The 24,434-nt window shown below is 37.7% G+C and overlaps 2 protein-coding genes across 6 annotated transcripts in view; one reads left to right on the forward strand and one right to left on the reverse strand.

Moving 5' to 3' along the window:
* Window positions 1-24,434, forward strand: part of LOC309509895 (uncharacterized protein) — a 328,406-nt gene that overhangs the window by 245,602 nt on the left and 58,370 nt on the right. The gene's annotated exons all lie outside the window — the stretch shown is intronic.
* Window positions 96-21,385, reverse strand: LOC309510268 (NACHT, LRR and PYD domains-containing protein 3-like). Of its 4 annotated transcripts, XM_082185048.1 has the most exons (6): window positions 20,420-21,385; window positions 20,182-20,194; window positions 15,436-15,558; window positions 3,157-5,079; window positions 2,651-2,824; window positions 98-581 (listed from the first exon to the last, which is right to left on the reverse strand). In XM_082185048.1, exons 1-6 carry the CDS (start codon window positions 21,297-21,299, stop codon window positions 374-376), a joined length of 3,321 nt encoding a protein of 1,106 aa, XP_082041174.1. In that variant the 5' UTR covers window positions 21,300-21,385; the 3' UTR covers window positions 98-373. The 4 variants fall into 4 exon arrangements, with proteins under 4 accessions (XP_082041173.1, XP_082041172.1, XP_082041171.1 ...); XM_082185047.1 differs by lacking the exon at window positions 20,182-20,194 and having other exon boundaries at window positions 96-581; window positions 20,248-21,385; XM_082185046.1 differs by having other exon boundaries at window positions 96-581; window positions 3,157-5,055; window positions 20,182-21,385.

Raw genomic sequence — 24,434 nt, forward strand, 5'->3', positions numbered from 1 at the left:
ATCACCGTGATCTCATCAGGAAGATCAGATCATCAACCAATCAGAACATTTCACATTTGTCCACATCAAGAAGCTTCTGTATCCAGATAACTGATCAGATTTCTTTACCCCATGCAATATTAAATTTGAGTCAGACACGAATGGTGCCAGTCACCTTTATGTGTAATGCGAGAGAAATGCTAGGGCTTCTTTAAAAAACTTCTTCAATTGTAACTGGTAATTTAATTTATTTATTTATTTAATTTTTTGAGCTGAAAATCATTCCCAATCACAAATTTGTTTACATATGTCTTTTCAGTACAGTGATGCACAGAAACAGACATATCTTAATGTTTTATTTAACTATGTCAGTATTACCTGTAACATTTATATTCTACATGTATATTTTACACAGAAGAGTTAAATACCTCAGTATGTTGAGTTGACAGGTTGGAGTCAGGAGCGCATCAAACAGCAGCTTCACTCCTGAATCCTGCAGTTTATTGTCACTCAGATCCAGATCTCTCAGGAGGGATTTTGATGATTGTAGAGTTGAAGCCACAATTTCACAGCACTGATCAGTGAGATTACAGCCAGACAATCTAAATAGGGCAACAATAAAAAAAAATCATAGCATTAAAACTATATACGTAGTTAGAAATTGATTGAGAGCATTGTGTGTATTGTCTTATGTTTCTGATAAGAAGCTGTTTGCATACAACATTAATGTAAATACTTATATCCAATTGTGATGCTAAGTTCTCTATCAGTCAGTTATGTTCAACGTTAATCGTCTGTGATTGATGAATTGGGATCTCGCCTGAGAGCCCAATCACCTTCAAGTGGTAAATGAATGAAACAATGCACGTTGGCTAGTGACCACACCCCCGATATTCTGGGTATATAAGGGTCTGCGTGCAATACTCACATCAAGATTTCGCTTCGGAGCCGAGCAGACGTTTGTTTCACTCTGCTCTACAATCATCATTGTGGTCAACGGATCAATAGAGAACCAGTTCCAGTGTTGGTGTGACGGAGTGTGCACGGCTAGTGCAAGAGGCTTTCCCCAAGACAAGCACATCTATTGCCAAGACATGTGTACTTCTGCTGCTGCTCCAGAGAGCCATGAGAACCGCATGTTCACTATGTATGTGTGCCTGGGCCTGCTTTGCCAGAATGGCTTAACGCTAGTGGCTTAGCAATGTGTTCCTGGGTGCTGTACTCTTAGTTTATTTAACTAATGACCTAAATAGCTATTTGTGCCTGAGCAATATAGCTCAAAGTTACCAAGGTAGAAATGTGCACTATGTGTGTCATTAACAAACAGGATATCATGTTGCAAGCTAATAGAGAAGAAAAGAATTCACAGCAACCACCTGAACAAATAGTTTTAAATTCTTTGTCATTTAATAGTAGTCACTGTCATTATCCTCTTACCAATTACTTTTTTCTTTTTTGATTATGCTTTTCATTGTAGCGCTAAGACGACTGCATTCTACTACTTATCATTTATGTATTTTTTATTAAGTAGGCAGACAAACAGTTCTTGGTTTCCTCATGCTAATAAACCTCCTCCTTTGGAAATAACGTATCGTTGAATGTTTTGCATGAGGTTTATGTTGAAATACTGCTTCATGCTCTCGGTAGTAGAAAGAGGTAGTTATCGTTAATCAATGAAACTGTGGTGAAAATACTTACCTTTAACCTAATACATACCTTTAAGCTAATGAAAAGCGAAAATGTAAGCAAATTACTATTTCACTTAGTGTCTATATTGTGACCACGCCAACGCGAGTGGCACGACGCGACAAAATCAATGGAACATATTATAATAGGTGAAGCTTCTACGCTGAACGCGTCGCAATGCGAGTAACACAAATTTCTATTTCTGACGTACTTCAATACGAAAAACAAACAAATTTGCACAATCTTTTGTCGCGTTCACAGTGTGACACGGTGTATCGAGTTCACTACCAGCAACGCTTTTTCACTGGACCCTCACACATCTACATTGATTTCTTACTTCTGCTGCTATTAAGTATCTTTATATATTAACTAATTTCATAATTAATTAACTTTAAACTATCCCTAATTGTTTTTAGATGATTTGACCAATTTCATAATGAACTTTGTAACCGAACCTTGCCTAAACTATGGATAGCCTATATCCCATTTACCGCTGCAAATCCGCCCCTGAATTGAATCGTCCTTCGCATTGTACAAAGCACCATGCAAACAAAGGCAAACCAACCTGACAAAGACATTACCGTCGAAGCCCCGTTGAAGCAAAACTGTAAGCAAATGCCTATTTCGCTTTAACACTGTCTACGCCAGACACGAGCGCCATGGCAAAATCAATATAACCTGTTAATAGGTGAAGCTCCATGGGCGCGGTCCCAAATGGCACACTTCACATGCACTTTTGGTTTGTGAATTTACAATGGCTGCCGCATGCGCGTGTCCGTTGGTGTCCCATTTGTGATTTTAGGATTCAGAAGGGTGCTCACGAGCACTACCTTAGCACTTTTGACGAGCCTGTACTGAAGTGAGCTCCGCGGCAGACTTCTTCCCGACAGTTAAAGCAGCATTACATCACAAAAGTGCGATGCAAGACACTTAACCATTTCAAACACTTATCTGTATGACGAACTGATAAGAAAAAAAGTCAAACCTCAGTATGTTGAGTTCACAGTTTGGATGCTTGAGTCCAGCACAGAGCAGCTCCACTCCTGAATCTTGCAGATCATTGTTACTCAGATCCAGCTGTCTCAGGGGGGAGTTTGATGATTGTAAAGCTGAAGCCACTATTTCACAGTGCTGATCAGTGAGTTTACAGTCTGCAAATCTGAAAACAGGGAGTATTCTGATTAAAAGGCGTGTTGGTGAGCTTGTGTCCCCAAAAGATTGCAAGACTTCATTATGTAGCCGACCTTATATGTCAATACATCTTTTATATGATTATGCAGATAATAAAATAATATAAATAATAAAAATAATCCCATGGGCAGACGATTACTAACATGCACTAACGTGGACGCTCTGGCTGAACCTGGCCATGATGAAGGAGGTCGACAAAGTTTGCTTTCTCGACTCACCCATCTCCCAGGTCGGCTATGCACGTCATGTCATTGACCCAAATATACTGTAAGTACTGTATGTTCATATTTTCACACTTACAGAGCTTTTCTGCAGTTCCTCACAGCAGGTAACAGTCTCCATTTTCCATCTTTTGATTTGAATTTGTACTTCATAAAGTCTAACTCATCCATCACCTCCTCTGACATCAGGATCATGTTTGCCAAAGTTGAGCATTGTGCAAGAGAAAGACTTTTTGTTTTTGTTTCAGAGTTTAAAAATGTCTGCATTTCTTTAACAACAGAATGATCCTTCATCTCAATCAAGCAGTGTGACAGATTCATCCATCTTTCAGGACTGACATTGTTTTTTTGACCTCGTTTGAGGTTTTGGATTATTTTCTTGATGCTCTCTGGGTTGTTCTCTGTGTGAATCAGCACATCCTGTAAGAGTCTCTGATTGGACTCCAGTGAGATGCCATGAAGAAATCGAAGGAAAAGATCCAGGTGTCCATTTTCACTCTTCAAGGCTTTATTCATTGCTCCCTTCAGAAACACATCCAGAGGAACATTCTCAAACTGAGTTCTGGACTTTCCTGTGAGGAACATTTTCAGAACTTCACTGTTCTTGTGTAAAAAGCAGAAAAACACATACAGTGCTGCAAAAAACTCCTGAAAGCTCAGATGTACAAAGCTGTAAACCTTCCTGTGATAAATCACAGATTCCTCTCTAAAGATCTCAGTGCAAATCCCAGAATACACTGAGGCGTCAGTGACGTCTATGCCGCTCTCTCTCAGGTCCTCCTCATAGAACATCACATTTCCCTTCATCAGCTGATTAAAAGCCAGTTCAGAAAGTTTCACAATCACTTCTCTGTTGGACTGCAAGAGTTTATCTGGATCTCTCTCTTCATACTTCTGGTTCCTCATATGAGTTTGAATGAGGAGGAAGTGGATGTACATTTCAGTCAGAGTTTGAGGGATTTCTGCACTGAGATCTTGTTTCAGGATGTTTTGAAGCACAGTGGCTGAGATCCAGCAGAAGACGGGTATGTGGCACATGATGTGGAGGCTTCTTGCTTTTCTGATGTGTGTGATGATTCTGCTGGCTTGATGCTCATCACTGATTCTCTTGCTGAAATATTCCTCCTTCTGAGGGTCATTGAATCCCTGAATTTCTGTCACACGGTTGATGTAGTTAGAGGGGATCTGATTGGCTGCTGCTGGTCTGGTGGTGATCCAGATGAGAGCAGAAGGAAGCAGATTTCCTTTCATGAGGTTTGACATCAACACACCCACTGATGAAGACTCAGTCACATCAGAAACTTTCTCACTGTCTGAAAACTTCAGTGTCAATCTGCTTTCATCCAGACCATCAAAGATCAACACAACTGTACATTCATCATACATCTCTGAGCCCAGATCTTGAAGTTCAGGATGAAAGTCCAGCAGAAGTCTGTGAAGACTGTACTGATGATCTTTAATCAAGTTCAGCTCTCTAAATGGAAGAACAAACATGAAATCTACATCCTGATTGGCTTTTCCCTCGGCCCAGTCCAGAATGAACTTCTGCACAGAGACGGTTTTTCCAATTCCAGCGATGCCTTTAGTAAGAACAGTCTTGATTTTGTCTTTCTTCTCCTCATATCCAGGTTCAGGTGAAGGATTAAAGATGTCATTGCAGTTGATTGGAGTGTCTTGGAGTGTCTTGTAACTTTTCTCCATCTGTAACACCTCATGTTCTTCATTCACTCCTTCACTCTCTCCCTCTATGATGTACAGCTGTGTGTAAATCCTGTTCAGGAGGGTCTGATTCTCTTGTAGTTTGACTCCCTCAAAAACCCTCTCATATCTGTTCTTCATGCTGGTTTTGTGCTGGTCTTTGACTCTCTGAAGATCATCATGCACTGGTTGGTGAGAATCGAGCTGCAGGGCTGCTTCTGTGTCATGATGACTGATGTGTTTCTGACAGGAGGATGTGCTGGTCTGACAGGACACATATCTGATCTGGTCAGCTCTCCAATCACTAAAAAAAAAACATTGAGAGACAAACAGAAAAGACATTATTCAAAATAGAAAAAATATTAAAATATCTTTAATATTGAAAGATGTTATTTAAAATCATACCACAACCACAATGATAAAGAAGTGTTTGTTTAATAAACCTCTTTTACATTTACAGTTGATTTCCAGAAAAAGTTCCTCAAGGTTCTGTCCCCCTCTAATATTGCACAACTTGTATGTCTCCCTACTTACGGAACAAAAACATATGGCAATATACTACAAAATACAATGCGATATTACAAAATGATATGTTATATTTTTCAAAATACTGCAATATATCCATTGGCCATGTATGTATATATTTATACTAGGGCTGGGGGAATTAACGCGTTAATCTTTGCGATTAATTTGAAATGTTTAACGCGTTAAAAAAAAATAACGCAATTGACGCAGCACTTTTTTTTTTTGCCTCGTTTTAATGATTTCCTGTTGCGTCTGCTATTAAAAAGGCCGAAATATGCCGTCCCGCCCCTCCATGTTCGGCGGTCAGGTTTCATTCTCGGGCAGCTTTCATGAGCGGGTCTTTTCCGCTCGGTATGTGCGTCGCGCTCTGTGCTCCGCGCGTGCGAGTGTGTGTGTGTGTGTGTGTGTGTGTGTGTGTGTGTGTGTGTGTGTGTGTGTGTGTGTGTGTGTGTGTGTGTGTGTGTGTGTCGGTCGGTCGGTGTACATGTACATGTTTGTGTGTGTGTCGGCTCGCTCTGTCGTTAATGGCCCAGCAGCGGCGAGCTCTCCGTTCCGTGTGTGTGTGTGTGGGCGGCTCTGTCGTTAACGGCCCAAAGGCTTCAATCATGTACTAAGCACTGGAAAAGTAAAGTCCACTCAAGTAACGTGAAATTTCTCTGTTGACTTCTGTTTGCTGAGCTGGTATAGCCATGCTGGGCAACAATGGTAAAATGACCTGCTCTGATCACATGCTCTGGTAATAATAGCTTTGTAGGACTATATTTTGTTTTAATAATTAATAAAATAATAATAATAATAATCTGTTAAATTGATTATGTTGATTGATTATTGAAAAAGAATAATATATTGATATATTGATGTTTAATATTTTAATATAGGGCTATTTTCTGTTCCCTTTTTTTCCTGTGTTGTTTAATTAGGTGATTCTAAGTTTAAATATTGATGATTACAAGCCTGGGGAAGCGCAATTAATTGCAATTAATTACAGAAATTGTGCAATTAATTAGTTAATTTTTTTTAATCGATTCCCAGCCCTAATTTATACATAAAATATTTAGAAATGAAGACAAAAATAGCATTACTACTAATTGTAATATTCATAACGTTTCATCCTTTATTATGTACATATATTGCACATACATGTTCCCATATAAATGTGAATGTATTGCACTCACATATTCACAGAATGAGTTACAATCAGTGGTTACAACATTTCTAGTTCCCAGCATGCTTTGCTTCTGACTTTTAAAGGAGAGTAAATGTTAAAATTAGGTGTTCTTTCAAGAGTTTTGCACAATATGAATATGGGGAGATCTGTTAGTGTTTAATGTTGTATTATTTTGGAATTTCAAAGGTTTTCTGGTATGTGTGAGTTTTTGGGGTTACTGCTGTGCTGAAGAGTAGACGATTGCCCAAACACTATTAAGACTATATTTACTTCAGCACAGTGATAGTCTCCTTGCTAAATACTTTAGTACATGCAGGCGTGCTTGTCATCAGCTCGTTAGAGGAAACTTCTGTACCTGAATTGGATGTGTCAGATAAGGGAGAGGGGGTCCATAGTTCAGAAACACTACTGTAGGTTTATGGTGCACAACAGGCATTTGGGGGCAGATAAAGATCTGTAAAGATCTGTTATTTAAAGGAGTACTGTCAATACAAGACTGTCAATACAAAAAACCTGTGACAAAAATCCAGTGTGTCGCTTCTGTGTAAATGGACATCCAAAATGATAGAGAGATGCATAAGAAAGCACCATTCAACAAAGAAATGTAGTTCTAAATGTAGTTTTGGAAGGAGCCTAATCATTCAGTCCTGTCAATTATATTTGCAAGCATTTATAAACAGTAGTCACTGATCTGCACCATCGACAGCTTTTTCAGCATTTTACCCAGAATCACTGAGTCATCCAGGGCAGACACGTCTCCACACGGCACTTAAAGCAGTTCCTCTACAATGTTCAAAATGATCCCTCACAACTCTCGAAGGTGTCTGACAAATTCCTATTTTAGGGTTTGCTTATCACCACTTCCAACAGCTGACCATCAAAACTGGTGGATCCTTAACACCACGGTAAAATAAATCCTTTTCATGAGGTGTAAATGTGTCTTTAGCCCTATTCGGACAGGACTAGTTTTCCAGGGGGACGTTAGAGAAATATGTGTTTCACAGATGTACTTTACTTTTTAATCCAGTCTGAATCTGCCATGTCTGTGTTTTTCTCACACAACCTTCCTAAAAATTCCAGTAAAAATTATCTATTCTTTTTCAGCAAACTGAACGGTCCTCTGAGAAATCTAATACCATCAAATGTGAATGTCAATGATTGCCGATATTGTATTATATTAACGCTTCTCCTCATTCGCATGCTTTCATTTCATTTCAACATGGATGGAATTTGACAAAAAAATTAAATTATAAAATTAATAAACAGAGCCAAATCATGGAAATTGCGAAGACTGCCATTTTAATATCAGTGTCAGGTACTTGTCTAGATGTCTTTGCTCACTTATGTGTGTTTATTATAGAGTGTAACGACTGAGACAAGTCAGACACAAGTATCTGTTATAGTTTAACAAATTATATTTAAAACTCACTCTGGGATCTGTGGCCCCATCCTCCCAAACAGGGCAAGAAGGTCTTAGTTACCATGACCACGATCAGATAAGTTGGTTTTATGACTCTTAGCAATGTGAACAGGGCCTCTGCCACAAGACCTACAGATATTAGAACAGACTCTCCTGCATTCATTTATCGATGAACTGATTAACATGAAATTAACATGCATTCCTGAACATTTTGTGAATGATTTACTGTCTTGTGTTGTGTCTTTTAACCCTCTGAGGTCTGAGGGGTTTTTGGGGTCCTTCAGATGTTCTGACATGCCCTGACATTTGTGCTTTTTTCAGTTGCTTATAAACATATTAATGGCAAAGGTATAATTACACTCTATTTAGCACAAACAGGGCTATCATAATATGTGAGCAACATGCATGTACATGTTTGTATTTTTGAGAGAATAATGTTTATGCATGGTTATTGAAAAAACTAAAAACTAAAGTTTCTGAAATAAGGCCACAAAACACATACTAAATACGTGTCAATAAGACTTTTGACTAATTGATGTCTTTGCCTAGAGTTTTTTCTTCAAAATGATGTGAAAATCATCCTGCCCTTATCATTCACATAACACAATACATTGATTTAAATCTTGTAAAACACTTTTTGTTTGTAAAGGCAATATGCGCAAGGGGCGTCAACCATTCAACAGCATCATGCATATGTAGTGGTTCACACCTGTGGAGACAATGGGGCCCGCATACTTAATGAGCCATTCATTCAGGTGTGTCACCTATACGCTGATTTCACGCAGCCGCCATTTTGAAATCGAAAGTGAGGCTCCGGTGGGAAGAACCCCGGAAGTAAAGATAAACAACAATGCCTTGGATGACCAACCTGAAGCTGCTGCCGCGATTTACACTATTGGATGTTAATATCCAATATAGGATATGTATATAGTTCATTCCTGCTTCGTTTTTTACATTCTGAATTATATATAAAAAAAATATTTTATTTATAAATGAATTTCACTGTATATAGTCTAAAGTACGAAAGAAATGTTTGTACATTTTTAGAATTGACAAAACATCATTAAACACAACAATACGCCATCACATTCACGACTCTCCTGTGATTAAAGGCGACACTTCCGGTTTTCTTCCCACCGGAGCCTCGCTTTCGATTTCAAAATAACGGCTGCGTGAAATCAGCGTATAGCCACAAGAAAGAATGCAAGAGCAATATATATATATATATATATATATATATATATATATATATATATATATATTCTACCAAATTGGTTCACGCATGTCAATTTTTTTTTTTTTTTTTTACAAATTTTGCTTGCAAATTGTATAATATCCAAGGAAAACATGTCTATTAATTGTGCAGTTAATTCTCATACTGTATTTTCAGTTTTGGAATATGTATCCTCTCCCCAAATTTGTCAATAATAAAACACAATAAAAATTATTTAAAGAAAATGCTTATATTTACCTTTTAAAATTTGTTTACATCTACCTTGTAAATATATATTTTTTTATTAAAAAGGTTACAATTACAACAACAATTGAAGTGTAATCTTTCTTTGTAAAAACTAAAGTATACATTTTATCATACATATTTCAAAGTTAAGGATTCATTACTTCGAATATAGCCTACATTGACAAAACATACTATATTTAACATATTAGCAAAAATTGGCAAACAAAAGCTTATTTGAGGTGGCAGATATTTTACAGTAAAAATGTGTAATCTATCCAAAACTAATCAACGAAATGTTGTCTTTCATTTGTCTGTAAAATAGGTCTTTCGTTTTTATTATAAGGAATATAAATGTTAATTTGCAGTTTAAAACGTTGCTTATACAAATACATTTTATTTCAACATATTTCAATCGATTTTACTCAGTATAGCAAAATAGTTTGCTAAAAGCAGATCATTCATTCACACACAGAAACGCAATTCAAATTTAAACCGTCTTTTTGCGAGTTGTGGTAAACAGCGCATCTCTGCGTTTATTCATTCACACAGAAACGCGATTTACTTGAGAATGAAAAAAAAAAACTTACTACATTATTCCATCCGTTGCTCCTCGAAATACCAGCACTTCTGAGGTAAGTTTTCCATTATTATTATTCCTCACAGCGCTGCGAGACAGTGTAGACAAGTACACTTATCTGAATAAACTTGATGTGTTTTCTCGAGCTGATATGTGGGCGTTCACAGTTTGTATGGGATCGTCTCAGTCATTTGCGTTTGAATAGCGCGCGCTCTCCGTGGGCGGGGCCGATTAAAACGTAATGAGATGAGATGAGCTCGACTGGAATTGCTCTCTTTTAATACAGATTTCACAAGATGAGAATATTTGTTTTTTATATAAATTACTTCATTTAAAAGAAGAGAATTCAAGCTTCATGCCTGTGTGTCTGTATGCCTGTTTGACTGAGTATTCGCTGAGTTATTGTTCATTTTCGGACTTCACTGGCAGAGAGAAGGCAGAACTCGCTTCGTGTTTATTTTTCTTTATTTGGCAAAAAGCACAACACTTTGTTTTTATTGTGAGTATACACAAAAATAATACACATTTAACAGAATCGATTGATGTATGAAACTCCTATGGAAAACATGTGTCAACAGAGTATTTATGAGTTTCTTTTACATTGATAAAAAAAAAGCGAGCTGGTATCGCCGGCGATACCGTAGACCTCAGGGGGTTAATACTATTATCTTTTGATACTATTATCTCTTTGATACTATGTATTTTATTATAGAACCAACTGTCAATGTAACTTCACCTATACCATGTTTGGTCTCTATAAATTGGTACTTTGAAGATCGAAATAATTGTGTACATGAGATGCCGATAGCTGCGCAACACATTAATATTACAAAAATCTTTCTTAGTTTCGTCATCAGAAACCAATACAGCTGCCATTGGAAATGAGCACGCTTAAAACAAAGATTCATAAATCAACCGCAGAGGAATCTTCCCGCTTGGAAATTCCACCCTTTTCATTGGTCAAGCAAACCCAGAGAGGTGGGGCCTTTCTCATGCTTTATTAGAGACAAGTCCACAGTGACCATTCTCTCTCTTCTCTTCTGGCCTCAATTGCTGCTGCTTCAGGTTGATCCTGTGGGGACTCCCCCCCCCACCCCCCACGGGGGCCCAAGGGCCCCAGCAGGCCAAGACCACCGCCTACTATCCTTTCACTCTCCCAAAGGAGTCAGACTGTCTTTTCTTCAATCCAACCAAGAAGAAAACTGTAACCTTACCATCACTCTTGCAACGATCAACTCTTGGCTTTTCGTAACGTTCAGGGTGCCGTGCTGTCCTGCGTGGCCTCAGCAGGCCCCAGGGCTGCAGGCTTCAACTAACAACCAGCCATGTGCTCACGCAGGAGAGAGAGAACTCTCTCAACCACAACAGCATCAAGGACAACCTCAGGAGTTCAACGTCTTCATTCAATGCAGAAGAAGTCCATCGCAACTCCCATCATTTGCCCTTTGCTCTCTCCGGCCCAGGGCCGGCAGGCCACAATCTGCCCTCCAGCCATGAGAACAGCGTCGAAATAACCATGCAAGTTCGTCATATCTTCTCCACCCAGTGCTTGTGCACAATATGTATTTGGTTCTGATTCTCTGCTTGCAACAAAGTCCATTTTACGATCTTGATCATGTTACAGGCTCTAAGCGCCGTACATGCTAAGAAATAATTATTTTTCGGTGGCCATGAAAGATACGCTTTTCTTAGAATAAATGAATAATCAAAAGAGTTCGTTGGAACTGATTAATTGATTGTAATATTAATGAAGCTACCTCAAGTTAATCCAATTAACTGACCCAAATATTAATTAATCATAATTGATAATTATGAGTTATTATTAATATTTCCCCTTTGAGACAACTTGTTACAAGAGGCACTTATATAAACTTACATGACGTTTATTAAATAGAGATTTAATTATAAATGAAGTTAAGTAAAATAAATAAAGTTAAAATAAATTTTAAGAAAATTAATATTCTGTGCTCATTCATTTCTATCTCCGGGTTCAAGTAAACCTTTTAAACTTCCTGCGAATGACGTGCTCTCCGGAAGAATGGAAAGAGCGCTTCAAACTCACGAACACACCGAGGACCATCACACACACACAGACGCATTCTTGCTCAGCAACAAAGATCCATGCAAGTATTATTTCTATCGATATTTAGATGTGTTTAAGATTGTTTGCCATATCTGAGTTAAAGGAGGCTATAGTCAACAAACCTTGTTCATAGTGAAGGGCTGGGCAAAGATGCTACTCCTGTGGCCTGTTGCACAAAGCCGGTTTCAGTTTCTACCCAGGTAAGTTCAAGATTAGTTTAAGATTAGTTTTTCGGGCTCAAAAAGATGGATTGGTTTTTAGCAGTGTTTATCGCCATGGTAACTTACGCCGGTTTCACACATACTCTGTTTGCAGTGTGTATGCGGTTTGTGTTGCAGTGTGTTGGCGGTGCAGGAGAAGCACGCGCTCATGTGCTTTCACATATGCCACGTTAGCAGTGTGCAACTGATCCGCTGTATACCACAAACAACATTTCAAATCCAAAACTTTGTAACGAGTTAGCTCAAAGGGGAATTATTAATAATAACTCATAACTTGTTATGATTAATAATGAATATTTGGGTCAGTTAATTTGATTCACTTGATGTAGCTAAATTAATATTACAATCAATTAATCAGTTCGTCCAACAAACTCTTTTGATTATTCTTTTATTCTAAGAAAAGCGTATCTTTCATGGCCATAGAAAAATAATTATTTCATAGCATGTACGGCGCTTAGAGCCTGTAACAAGATCAAGATCTTAAAATAAACTTTGTTGCAAGCAGAGAATCAGAACCAAATACGTATTGTGCACAAGTTTTATTAACTAAATCACAAACATCTAAACTAATCTAAACACACATATAGTATGCATAGTTTTCGCATAGGACAAAATGGAACCAGAATCAGGAAATGGAACTATGGAAAAGATCCATTTAACCATGAAAAGAACCATCAGCTCATCATTTCCAGAGCACCTCCTTAAATGTATACTTGCATGGCCTTTGCAGTGGAAACAATACTTGAAGATCTTGGAAAAGGATGCTGATGGTTCTGTGAGTGTCAAATGTTGAAGTTGCAATCGTTTTCTTCTCCGTTGGATGAAGAAGATGTGATGAACTTGCATGGTTAGTTTGACTCTGTTCTGGTTGAAGGTTTTCTCTCTCTCCATGAGCACATGGCTGAGCACATGCAGATTGTGATTGGGCCGGAGAGGCCACGCAGGCAACCAAGGAGTGAGGAATTCGGAAGAGTTGAGTGTTGCCCATTCAGTGACGGTAAAGTTGCAGTTTCCTTCTGAGTTGGATTGAAGAAAATACAGTCTGACTCTGTTGGGAGAGTGAAGGTATAGCAGGCGGTGGTCATGGCCTGCCGGGGCCAGGTCCCCACAGACATCAACCCGAAGAAGCAGCAGTGAAGACCAGAAGAGAGAGGGAGGGCTTGTGTAGAGACCATTTAAAGCCTGAGAAAGGTCCCATCTTTCAGGGTTGGCTCAACCAATAGGAAAGGGGGAATTTCCAAGCGGGAGATTCCTCTGTTGGGAGGATTTTTGACTATCTCAAGTGTGGTTAGACATAGGCCTTGTCATTTGTGTCCATTCATACTCAGATAGATTTAACAAACACACACTGCATTCTAAGAGAAGGTGATGTACACTAAAGTGTGAGTCATTAAATTATGATTAATTAGATCGGAGACACGTTACCGGTGGGGTTACATTGACCGTTGGTTGTATCATAAAATACATACTGTAGTATCAAAGACATACTAGTACACAAGACAGTAAATCATTCACATAGTGCCCTGGGGTGCATGTTCATTTATAGATCATTTCGTCCATAAATTGATGCAGAAAATGTCTGTTTTAAGGGCTGTGGGTCTTTCCTATGGCCTCTGTTTTTCCATGTGACCACATTTTTAACAGCAATAAAACCAACTTATCTGATCGTAGTCATGGTAACCATTAACCAAGACCCTTCTTGCCCTTGTTGGGGGGATGGGACCACAGATTCCAGAGTGAGTTTTAAAGATTATTTATTAAATATAACAAATACTTTTTTCTTTAGCATTTGAATCTTTATATAAAAAGACCCATGGGTCGTACAGAACTGTGTTTCTCCACTTCAACAACGAGTGTCATCCATTGTGCAGCTTTCTTGTTCAGTGTAGTTCTTGTACCACCAGCCTGTCACGTGATTATCACTTTCAGGAGATGCAAGGCCCTTGTCCACACATAATATAACAAACTGCATAGTGTATTTCAAAATAAAAAATGTAACCGCATTAGTTATTTTTGCAACTCATGGTAGGTGTTTTGCTTCTCTTTGATTTACCCCGGGTTTAAAGTACAAGATGACTGTGAAAAATAGTAGTATAATTTAATTATTACTATTTATAGTATATATTTAATTAAATGCATTCATGGTGAAATTACTACATTTTCATGTCAATCTGTGTTCATTTTGACCACGAACCATGCGCTGTCACTTTAATTCAGCGCGTGCAGTGCAGCAAAAATAGACTCTGTGTGGAAATGATCGCTGCAGACGCACCGCTCCTGGAACGCATTGTGGAACCACATCCGTGTGCAGTGTGAACGCTATAACCTGTTAGCCTGGGTACGGAAAAAAACACACACTGCAAACGGAGTATGTGTGAAACAGATGTTACAGCAGGTTTTATTGTAAAAGGTTTTATTCTGGGTTAGAGATAGCAAACCCAAACTGGACCAATCAGCTGTGAGTAAAGTGACACGTATCTGATGCGATAAAGAGACTCCCCCTGTATCTCTCGCTCCAAATTAAAGCAGTTTATAGTGAAAAAACTTTAGAGACAAAATTGCTCATCTTTTGCTAATTATTTATTAAACTATATTTATATTATATAAAATACAATTACTTTTAATTCATATAATATATTCATATAATTATTATATTAATTGACAAGTAACATTAAACTTTCCTTTTAAATTAATATAATACAAGTATTCATATGTAATGCTTTTAAACAATGTGTATTTATTTGAGCTCTATGAACCTATAGGCTAATTATTAGGCATATTTCTTTGATTCATATCATGTATTGATATAGTCAGATATTTTCAGGCCACTTTTTTTCTGTATTATTGATTCTAAAGTAATAAAAATTACATAATTCCTAAAAGTGTCAATTTCATTACAGTTATACTAGATCTTCAAATTAGACCAATATAAGTAAATTAATTAAATATTAGTTAATTAATAAAACAATATAAGTTAGACCAATCTAAGACAATTAAATAATAGTAAATTGATTAAGTTTAATAGCATCAACAAAATAAAATTGAATGATGTAAGAAGATTTAGTTTGACAAACCTAATAAATTGTGTTGACCCAATGAAAATGACTTCATTTGAATGAAGTAAATTAAATCTAGTTTAAAAACGTTCCTAAATTAAATTAAGTAAGGGTAATGAATTCATTTTTAAGTGTAGACGAATATACTCACACAGGGTCAAAGGGCACGGCTTCATTACAGAGATCAGTGGGGTGAATCATGGATCTGTTACTCTGCTTTGATACACATCTGGATACTGGAGATGCTGCTTTCTTTCTCTTCCTGCTGATGATACTGAGAAAAACAGAGATTTATTTCAGATCATTTCTGAAGCCAGAAAAATACACCACATTGGCCCATTTGCTATTAATGCAATTTAAGAGCTATAAACAAAAGGTTGTGGTTGTAATGTTGAGGACAAATTTTACCACTAATTCTTCAATTGCTTTGCATTTGTAAGCCCATGTCTCTTCCTGAGAACTCGGGACAGTAGATGGAAATATCACTGGCCCGATTGTGTCAGTACTGCATCGTTACAAAAAATCTATATTTGCATGCATTTTTAAGTCTAGGCAGTTTAAACATTCAAGCAATGTTAAATTCTTCAAACACAATAAGACACAAAAGATAACTGAAGCACACACGTCTTATTGTGCCTCTACATGATCAAATACACACAAAAAATGTGTCGAAAATGCCCATCACAGTTCATATTTATGTAAACACAGTCGGTTATGTCTTAGGTGAAAGTAAACAGTTGGGGAAATATATGGTGTCATATCAGATTTGTCCATCAGGTCTTAAAGGGTCATGAAACCTTAAACGAAATTTTCTGAGATTTTAACAGAGGTATGTGTGTTGAACACCATTGAAGACAATGTTAGCATCTGTTAGATTTAAAGGTTGTTTAAATCAAAGCCACTCAAAACCAAAACAAATAGTGTTCCAACCAATCACCGACAGGGGGAGGGTGTTGTGAGGTTTTGTGCTCGCGCACGGCTGCACGCGAAGTTGGAGCTGAAGAAGAAGCTGGCTCAAAACCTCACAACACCCTCCCCCTTGTCGGTGATTGGTTGGAACACTATTTGTTTTGGTTTTGAGTGGTTGGTGAAACCAATTGTTTTTGTGGTCAGATCTCAGAGCCTAGGCTGCCTACAGAGACGCGTTTTTTTGACGGCCTGCTTATGGGGCGGGCAGCTAGCGGATCATTAGGAAAGATTAGATGAATGTGATAATTTTTTGGGGGGGCCTGAAATCACTGATACAACCTTTAATAGTCAAGTCAAGTCAAGTTTATTTGTATAGCGCTTTTCACAATACAGATTGTATCAAAGCAGCTTCACAGTATTAAATTCAAATACTACAACAAAGTTTGTTTCAAGAGGAATTTATTGATTGATAAAATTAAATTCAATATCCCCAAAATATCCCCAACTGAGCAAGCCAAAGGCAACAGTGGCAAGGAACCGAAAAACTCCATCAAGTGACCTAATGGTGTCCTAAAACTCCATCAGGTGACCTAATGGAGAAAAAAAAAACCTTGGGAGAACCCAGGCTCAGTCGGGGGCCAGTTCTCCTCTGGCATTTATGAGCTAGAGGCCGGATTGTAGTTTGAACTGTGTGATTATATGAATGCCTGGCTGAAGAGATGCGACTTTAATCTAGTTTTAAACTGGGAGAGCGAGTCTGAGCAACGAACAGTATCAGGAAGACTATTCCAGAGTTTTGGAGCCAAATGTGAAAATGCTCTCCCTCCTTTGGTGGTTCTGGATATCCTAGGTATGACCAAAAGCCTTGAATTTAGTGATCTTAAAGAGCGCGATGGATTATAGGGTGATAGAAGATCCGTTAAATAGACTGGAGCTAAGCCGTTTAGGGCTTTATAAGTCAGTAGCAATACCTTGTAATTAATACGGAACTTTATAGGTAACCAATGCAGTGATGATAAAATCGGTGTTATATGATCATATTTTCTTGATCTCGTAAGAACTCTAGCGGCGGCATTTTGGACTAACTGTAGCTTGTTTATTGAGGATGCAGGACAACCAGCTAATAAAGCATTACAGTAATCCAGTCTCGAGGTCATGAATGCATGAACTAACTTTTCTGCATCAGAAACTGATAGCATATTACGTAGCTTAGCAATGTTTCTAAGGTGGAAAAAGGCTGTTTTTGTAACATATGAAATATGATTTTCAAAAGACAGGTTGCAATCGAGTATAACACCCAGGTCTTTTACTGTAGAGGATAAAGTAACAGGACATCCTATGATGTTAAAGTTGTATTGTGCGAGGTTTTGTGGGCGGTTTTTTGAACCGATAAGCATTACCTCTGTCTTGTCTGGATTTAATAAAAGAAAATTACGCGTCATCCAATCTTTTATATCTTTAACACACTCTGTCAATTTGGAAAATTTAGCGTTTTCATCCGGCCGTGATGAAATATATATTTGAGTGTCATCAGCATAACAATGGAAACTAATTCCATGTTTCCTTATACTATTTCCAAGTGGCATCATATATATTGAAAATAACAGAGGGCCTAATACAGATCCCTGCGGCACTCCATAGTTTACTGGAGTTATGATCGATTTTTCTCCATTTAAATAGACAAAATGGTAGTGGTCAGATAGGTATGATTTGAACCAGCTTAGTGCTTGTCCTTGAACACCAATATAATTTTGTAGTCGATCTAAGAGTATTGTGTGATCTATAGTATCGAACGCAGCACTAAGATCAAGTAAAACTAGTATTGAGATATAGCCTTGGTCAGAAGCTAAAAGTAAATCATTTGTGATTTTAACGAGCGCAGTTTCAGTGCTATGATGTGGTCTGAATCCAGACTGAAACTTTTCATAGATCTCATTTTGTTGCAAAAAAGAGCCCAGTTGAGCGGACACCACTTTTTCTAATATTTTAGACATAAATGGAAGATTTGAAATGGGTCTATAATTTGCTAGATTATTATGATCTAATTGTGGTTTCTTAATGAGAGGTTTTATAACTGCCAGTTTAAATGTTCTTGGAACATGACCTAAAGATAAAGACGAGTTAATAATATTGAGGAGAGGCTCTTCCACTACAGGTAACACTTCTTTCAGTAGTTTAGTTGGTATAGGATCTAATAAACATGTTGTTGTTTTAGATGAAGTGATAAGTTTATTTAACTCTTTTTGTTCTATAGTTGTAAAGCACTGTAATTGTTCTTTCGGGGTGATAATTGAAGCTGAATTATAAGGCGCGATTGAAGATTGAACGTTTACAATTGTGGTTCTGATGCTTTCTATTTTCTCAGTGAAGAAGTTCATGAAATCATTACTACTGAACTGTAACGGGATATTTTGTTCGGGTAGTAGGGGGGAAATGGTTAAATTTTATATTTAGCTATTTTCATCTTCCGGGTTTAAAATCTTCATCGTGTCCACGTCACTGGCTGTGATGTGGCATAGCACTATAGTACTTTGATGACTCATCGATGTCTCATTATTATTCATGTGACTGAGTTTTCTTATCCAACGAGAAGACACTTGCTCTTAATTATTCATGACACCACGTGGAACTTTCCAATGACAGACATGTCAAACTGTGATATCGCGTAGTAGATGAGAGAGGCAATGATGGGACGCGCGTTTGTTTTCGTGGTGCAAAAGTTCCAGTGCATCTTTCCTCGCGATGCTGCCAGGACTAGACTCCGGCTGTGGGCGGTTGGTTGGCCATCAACCACGGACACATCTAAACTATGTGTGTGTAGCAACCATTCAACTGGAGAATGGTGGACTTCGGCCTTGTACACCAATGCAGGTTGCGTCTTGTGAGTGATGCGGTCCAGAGGACTTTTCTATCGCTTCAGAGGTGTGTGTGAGAGTCTAAAATGTAACCCTGACCGTTTTACTTGCCTTTTGTTAAATAATCACTCGTTATTAAAATTTAGATATTTCGATAATACCTCAATAATTGTATGGAAGGTATGCTTAATTTTTTGCAAATTTCTATGTCACTGTCCATCTTTATTATGTGGGTTTAGGGGGCGCGTAGATCTAGGCTATGTACGTAACTTTTTTTATTTTTATTTTTTTTATTTTTATTTTCAAATATATGCATTTAGTGTATATAAACAATTTATATGTTTTAAATACAATTATGATTACTGTAGGCTAATATATGAAGCAGGGCATTCAGTTACTTTTGAAAGGACAAAAATAAGGTGTCAGTGTATTTCATTAGACTTTAACTTTGCCAGCTATAAAAAACAAAACAAAAAAATCTAGCATTTCCTCACGTTTTACCACTGATTTTTAGTGACAGTCACATGGGCCACTAGCGATGACAGTCCAATATGGCGTCTACCCTGACTGAGGTCTAGCCAACCACCTGTCATGTGTCACCCACACAGACGCACAGCAAATATAGAGAAAACAGGAGCAAAACAGGATTTTCATCTCTTCAGATCCTAATACCCTGTTTCCATTCACCAAAATAACCTGGTTATTGGTTGAATTTTTATCAGTGGATAAAGCCAAGCCCCGCTCTATAGGTTTTCACATTAGAAAAGCTTTTTACTCAGAAATTTGTCACCATACCAAGTCCAAGGGAGTGAGTGATTTATCTTATTAAAGGGATACTTCACTGTTTTTTCATATTAAACTATGTTATTCCCTTAACTAAGACGAGTTGATACATACCTCTCTCGTCTCAGTGCGTGCACTCAATCACTCTGGTGCGCGGCAACACTTTGATAGCACTTAGCTTAGCCCAGTACATTCATTTGGATCCATTCAATTAAAAAAGAAGTGACATTTTTTAAATAGACTGCAGTGCAGCAATTAACATTTTGTCAGAACCTCTAGTAAATTACGTTTTGTTTTTTCAGTTGTTTATTCAGAATCGTGCAGCTCTAACAGATATGAATGATACTCACACAGAGTCAGGGGGTCCATCACTGAACATCGGGGGAATAATCATGGAGTTGTTACTCTTCATGGACACACCGCTGAATCCTGAAGATGGTCCATCACTGAGATCAGGGGGATGAAACATGGAGTTGTTACTCTTCATGGACACACCGCTGAATCCTGAAGATGGTCCATCACTGAGATCAGGGGGATGAAACATGGAGTTGTTACTCTTCATTGGCACACAGCTGAATCCTGGAGATAGTCCATCACTGAGATTAGGGGGATGATGCATGGAGTTGTTACTCTTCATTGACACACAGCTGAATCCTGGAGATAGTCCATCACTGAGATTAGGGGGATGATGCATGGAGTTGTTACTCTTCATTGACACACAGCTGAATCCTGAAGATGGTCCATCACTGAGATTAGGGGGATGATGCATGGAGTTGTTACTCTTCATTGACACACCGCTGAATCCTGAAGATGGTCCATCACTGAGATTAGGGGGATGATGCATGGAGTTGTTACTCTTCATTGACACACAGCTGAATCCTGAAGATGGTCCATCACTGAGATTAGGGGGATGATGCATGGAGTTGTTACTCTTCATTGACACACAGCTAAATCCTGAAGATGGTCCATCACTGAGATTAGGGGGATGATGCATGGAGTTGTTACTCTTCATTGACACACAGCTGAATCCTGAAGATGGTCCATCACTGAGATTAGGGGGATGATGCATGGAGTTGTTACTCTTCATTGACACACAGCTAAATCCTGAAGATGGTCCATCACTGAGATTAGGGGGATGATGCATGGAGTTGTTACTCTTCATTGACACACCGCTGAATCCTGAAGATGGTCCATCACTGAGATTAGGGGGATGATGCATGGAGTTGTTACTCTTCATAGACACACAGCTGAATCCTGAAGATGGTCCATCACTGAGATCAGGGGGATGAAACATGGAGTTGTTACTCTTCATAGACACACAACTGAATCCTGAAGATGGTCCATCACTGAGATCAGGGGGATGAAACATGGAGTTGTTACTCTTCATAGACACACAGCTGAATCCTGGAGATGCTGCTCTCGGAGTGTGAACAGAAGCCTCCTCCTCTTTCTCCTCATACACACTCATTTCACAGGCAGGTTTCTGTTTCTCTTCTTCCTAGATGACATATTTGATTTCAGGCCTGTATGTGGCAAGAAAAAACAAGAATAATACATTGAATTTTGACAATTAAATTAAAATTAATTTCTTGGGTTTTAGTAGATGTTGGGTGGGATACCAGTTCATACCAAATACCGTTTTTTATTTTTGTTACGATATGAATTTTTTAGGGCTGTAATCTCCCAGTCGATTAGTCGATTATTTGGTCGATACGTTCTGGCTCGACCAAAATTCTGATTGGTCGATTTTTTGCCGCGTTCATTTGATCAGTTTTGCCGCGTTCATTTCATCAGGTGGAAAGCACTAATTGCTAATGGGGGTGTTTTCAGAGGTAACAGTCTGTCTTCAGAACATCCCCTTGCTTTCACTTCTTTTAGATTAGCACAACCCACTGGCGAAGAGAAACAGATTGAAGAAAGTAGGCTACTAGAAGGTTTGCTGAATATTATTTATTTAATTGTGAGAGCGTTTAATTCATAGTCAGTCAGTCCTCTTCTACCATGTCAACAAAGACATCGGCAGTGTGGCAGCATTGTTTTTAAAAAGTTAATAGTCTAATTCGTGTCTCAGCCACGAAGCTGAGCTCCACAGAGCGGCTGCACAGAGCGGCTGCACAGAGCGGCTGCACAGAGCGGCTGAAATGATAGTGTCTGTCAGTTATTATAATACATATGACAAAAACAATTGTCTAAATTATGTTGCATATTCCTCAAAAGTTATTGTGATGATATCACTAGTTGACAACATAGTAGGCTACTATTTTCGGAAATCATAAGCTATGATATTGCGCAGGTGCACTTGATGCAACGCTGTCAGAACCGACAGACTCATGTGTCAGACTCATTTCAGTGCAAAATAATTAGGTCAAAACCGATTTAATATACTGCAAATAGCCTACTAGTTTTTATGTTTATTTATAATTCATTTAGGCGGACAACAAGGCTACCAAGTACTGCGCACAGTGCGCAGCTAATTAATTTAACGTTTTTTTTCCTAACGTAATTTTTTGTCGATTTTTTGTTGAAAATGTCAGGACTTCAGTCGACCAAGATTTTCTTTGGTTGATTACAGCCCTAGAATTTTTTATATACCGCAATACCGGTGTATGTAGCTTACACAACGTTCGGAACAAGGCGCAACACTGTTTGAGAGGGGTCTCTTATGGGATAAAAATCCCATCTAAAGTATTGCGGTCACGGATTAAAAAATTTTGTACAAATATATTGCACAAACTGAAAAAAATTATAATAATGCAAAATGATCAGAAAAGTACGGAAGCCCTGAACCGCAAGGTGAGAAAAAAAGAAAAAGAAAACTTCTCGTTATTTCGAGATATTAAATTGTTATTTCGACATAATATCTTGTTATTTCGACATAAGTCGTTATTTCAACATATCTCGTTATTTCTACATAAATATCTCGTTATTTCAACATAAATATCTCGTTTTTTCGACATAAGTCATTATTTCATAAGTCGTTATTTCGACAAAGTATCTCGTTATTTCAACATAAGTCGTTATTTCGACATCTCGTTATTTCGATATAATATCTCGTTATTTCGACATAATATCTCGTTATTTCGACATAATATCTCGTTATTTCGACATAACATCTCATTATTTCGACATAATATCTCGTTATTTCGACATAAATATCTTGTTATTTCGACATAATAAGGGGGCATTCTAATATGCATTAAGCCACACTTAGCGTACTAATAATGATTTTCTATAGGGAGGAAAATGCTTAACGTGAAATTAAACGCGTTCATATTCTGGACTCATCTGATTTTTTGTAGTATACTTTATTAATACTTTAGTATCGTAATGATTAAATGCACGCACAATTATCCGTTGAGAGCAACTCGAGAGCATGTAGATGTGAATTTGAGAACTTGCACAATAAATATTCGTACTTGTACGTGAACATTTACACTCACAGCTCCAATGTGAAAACCTGTAAAATAAAAATCTTAAGTTGAATGTTGAAATTTGCACTCGCAGACAATAGTCACAAACCTGTATTATGAATTTGAAGCTGCAGTTAAGTAGTCACTAATGTGTAAAATGCCATTCACATAAATACAATGACAGATACAAACTTGTAATATATATTTGCAGGTCCGTGTACGCTACTTTTGCGTCCATTCATTTTTCCTTTTTTACCCCGTAATTAAAAAACGAAAAATGAACGGCTGTTGTATTTTTGAAACGCAAAGTTGAATATCCAAATTTTTATTTGAACTGTACACACCAAATGCTGCAAAAAAAAAAAAATGTAGACGTATTTTCAGATTTTTGTTTATGACTTTTTGCCCCTTCATTAAACATTTAAAATATTCACAAATTAATATGGAAAGAATGTCGATTTTACTGGTTTTCTAAGGCCAAATTAGAACCCGGAAATTATATTTCCCCCGCAGTGCTGAATGAGAAGAGCCATGTCGCTGGAACCATACAGAGAGGTTATTTATAGGTGATTTATATGCTAATGATAATAAATGAGTCTGAAAAAATAAAGAGGCATTTCAATTTTTTATTAATAAACTAGTGTTTTCTAAATCAGTGTCGGCTGCAAACATATCTCCATCTGCACTGTAAAACGGATGCGCCTTTAGAGAGAAATGCACCTTTCATACGGATTACATAATCAGACGGTATTTGCTTTCGATTCAAATTTGTTAGTTTAAAAGTGGACATTTCAAGCTTTATATAGGTAGGCTATGTTGTTTTAGTTCATTTTTGAGACGTGCTCCAGTTCACGGAGATCATGAAAGCGCGCCTGATTGTTTTCGTCTCAGTTATGGAGTGGCCAGTGCTCCTTCTATTTTCCAGGCTGTCATGGATTAAATCTTGCAAGGGGTTTTCAAAGTGGGGGCCGCAGCAAGTTGGAAGAAAAAAAAGCGATTTTTATTTATTTTATTTTATTTTTACGTAAAAATATTTATATTATTATAAGTATTGTTATGAAATAGCATTATAATAATTTGTTGCATAGCCTATCGGAACATTATACTTTTAATGCTAATCTTTTAGAGATGCACCGATTGATTGGCTAGTGACAGGAATTAGCCGATTTTCACGTGATTTTCAATCTGACATA

Source organism: Leuciscus leuciscus (assembly GCF_965113295.1).
Source record: "Leuciscus leuciscus genome assembly, chromosome: 1".
Classification (NCBI taxonomy): domain Eukaryota; kingdom Metazoa; phylum Chordata; class Actinopteri; order Cypriniformes; family Leuciscidae; genus Leuciscus; species Leuciscus leuciscus.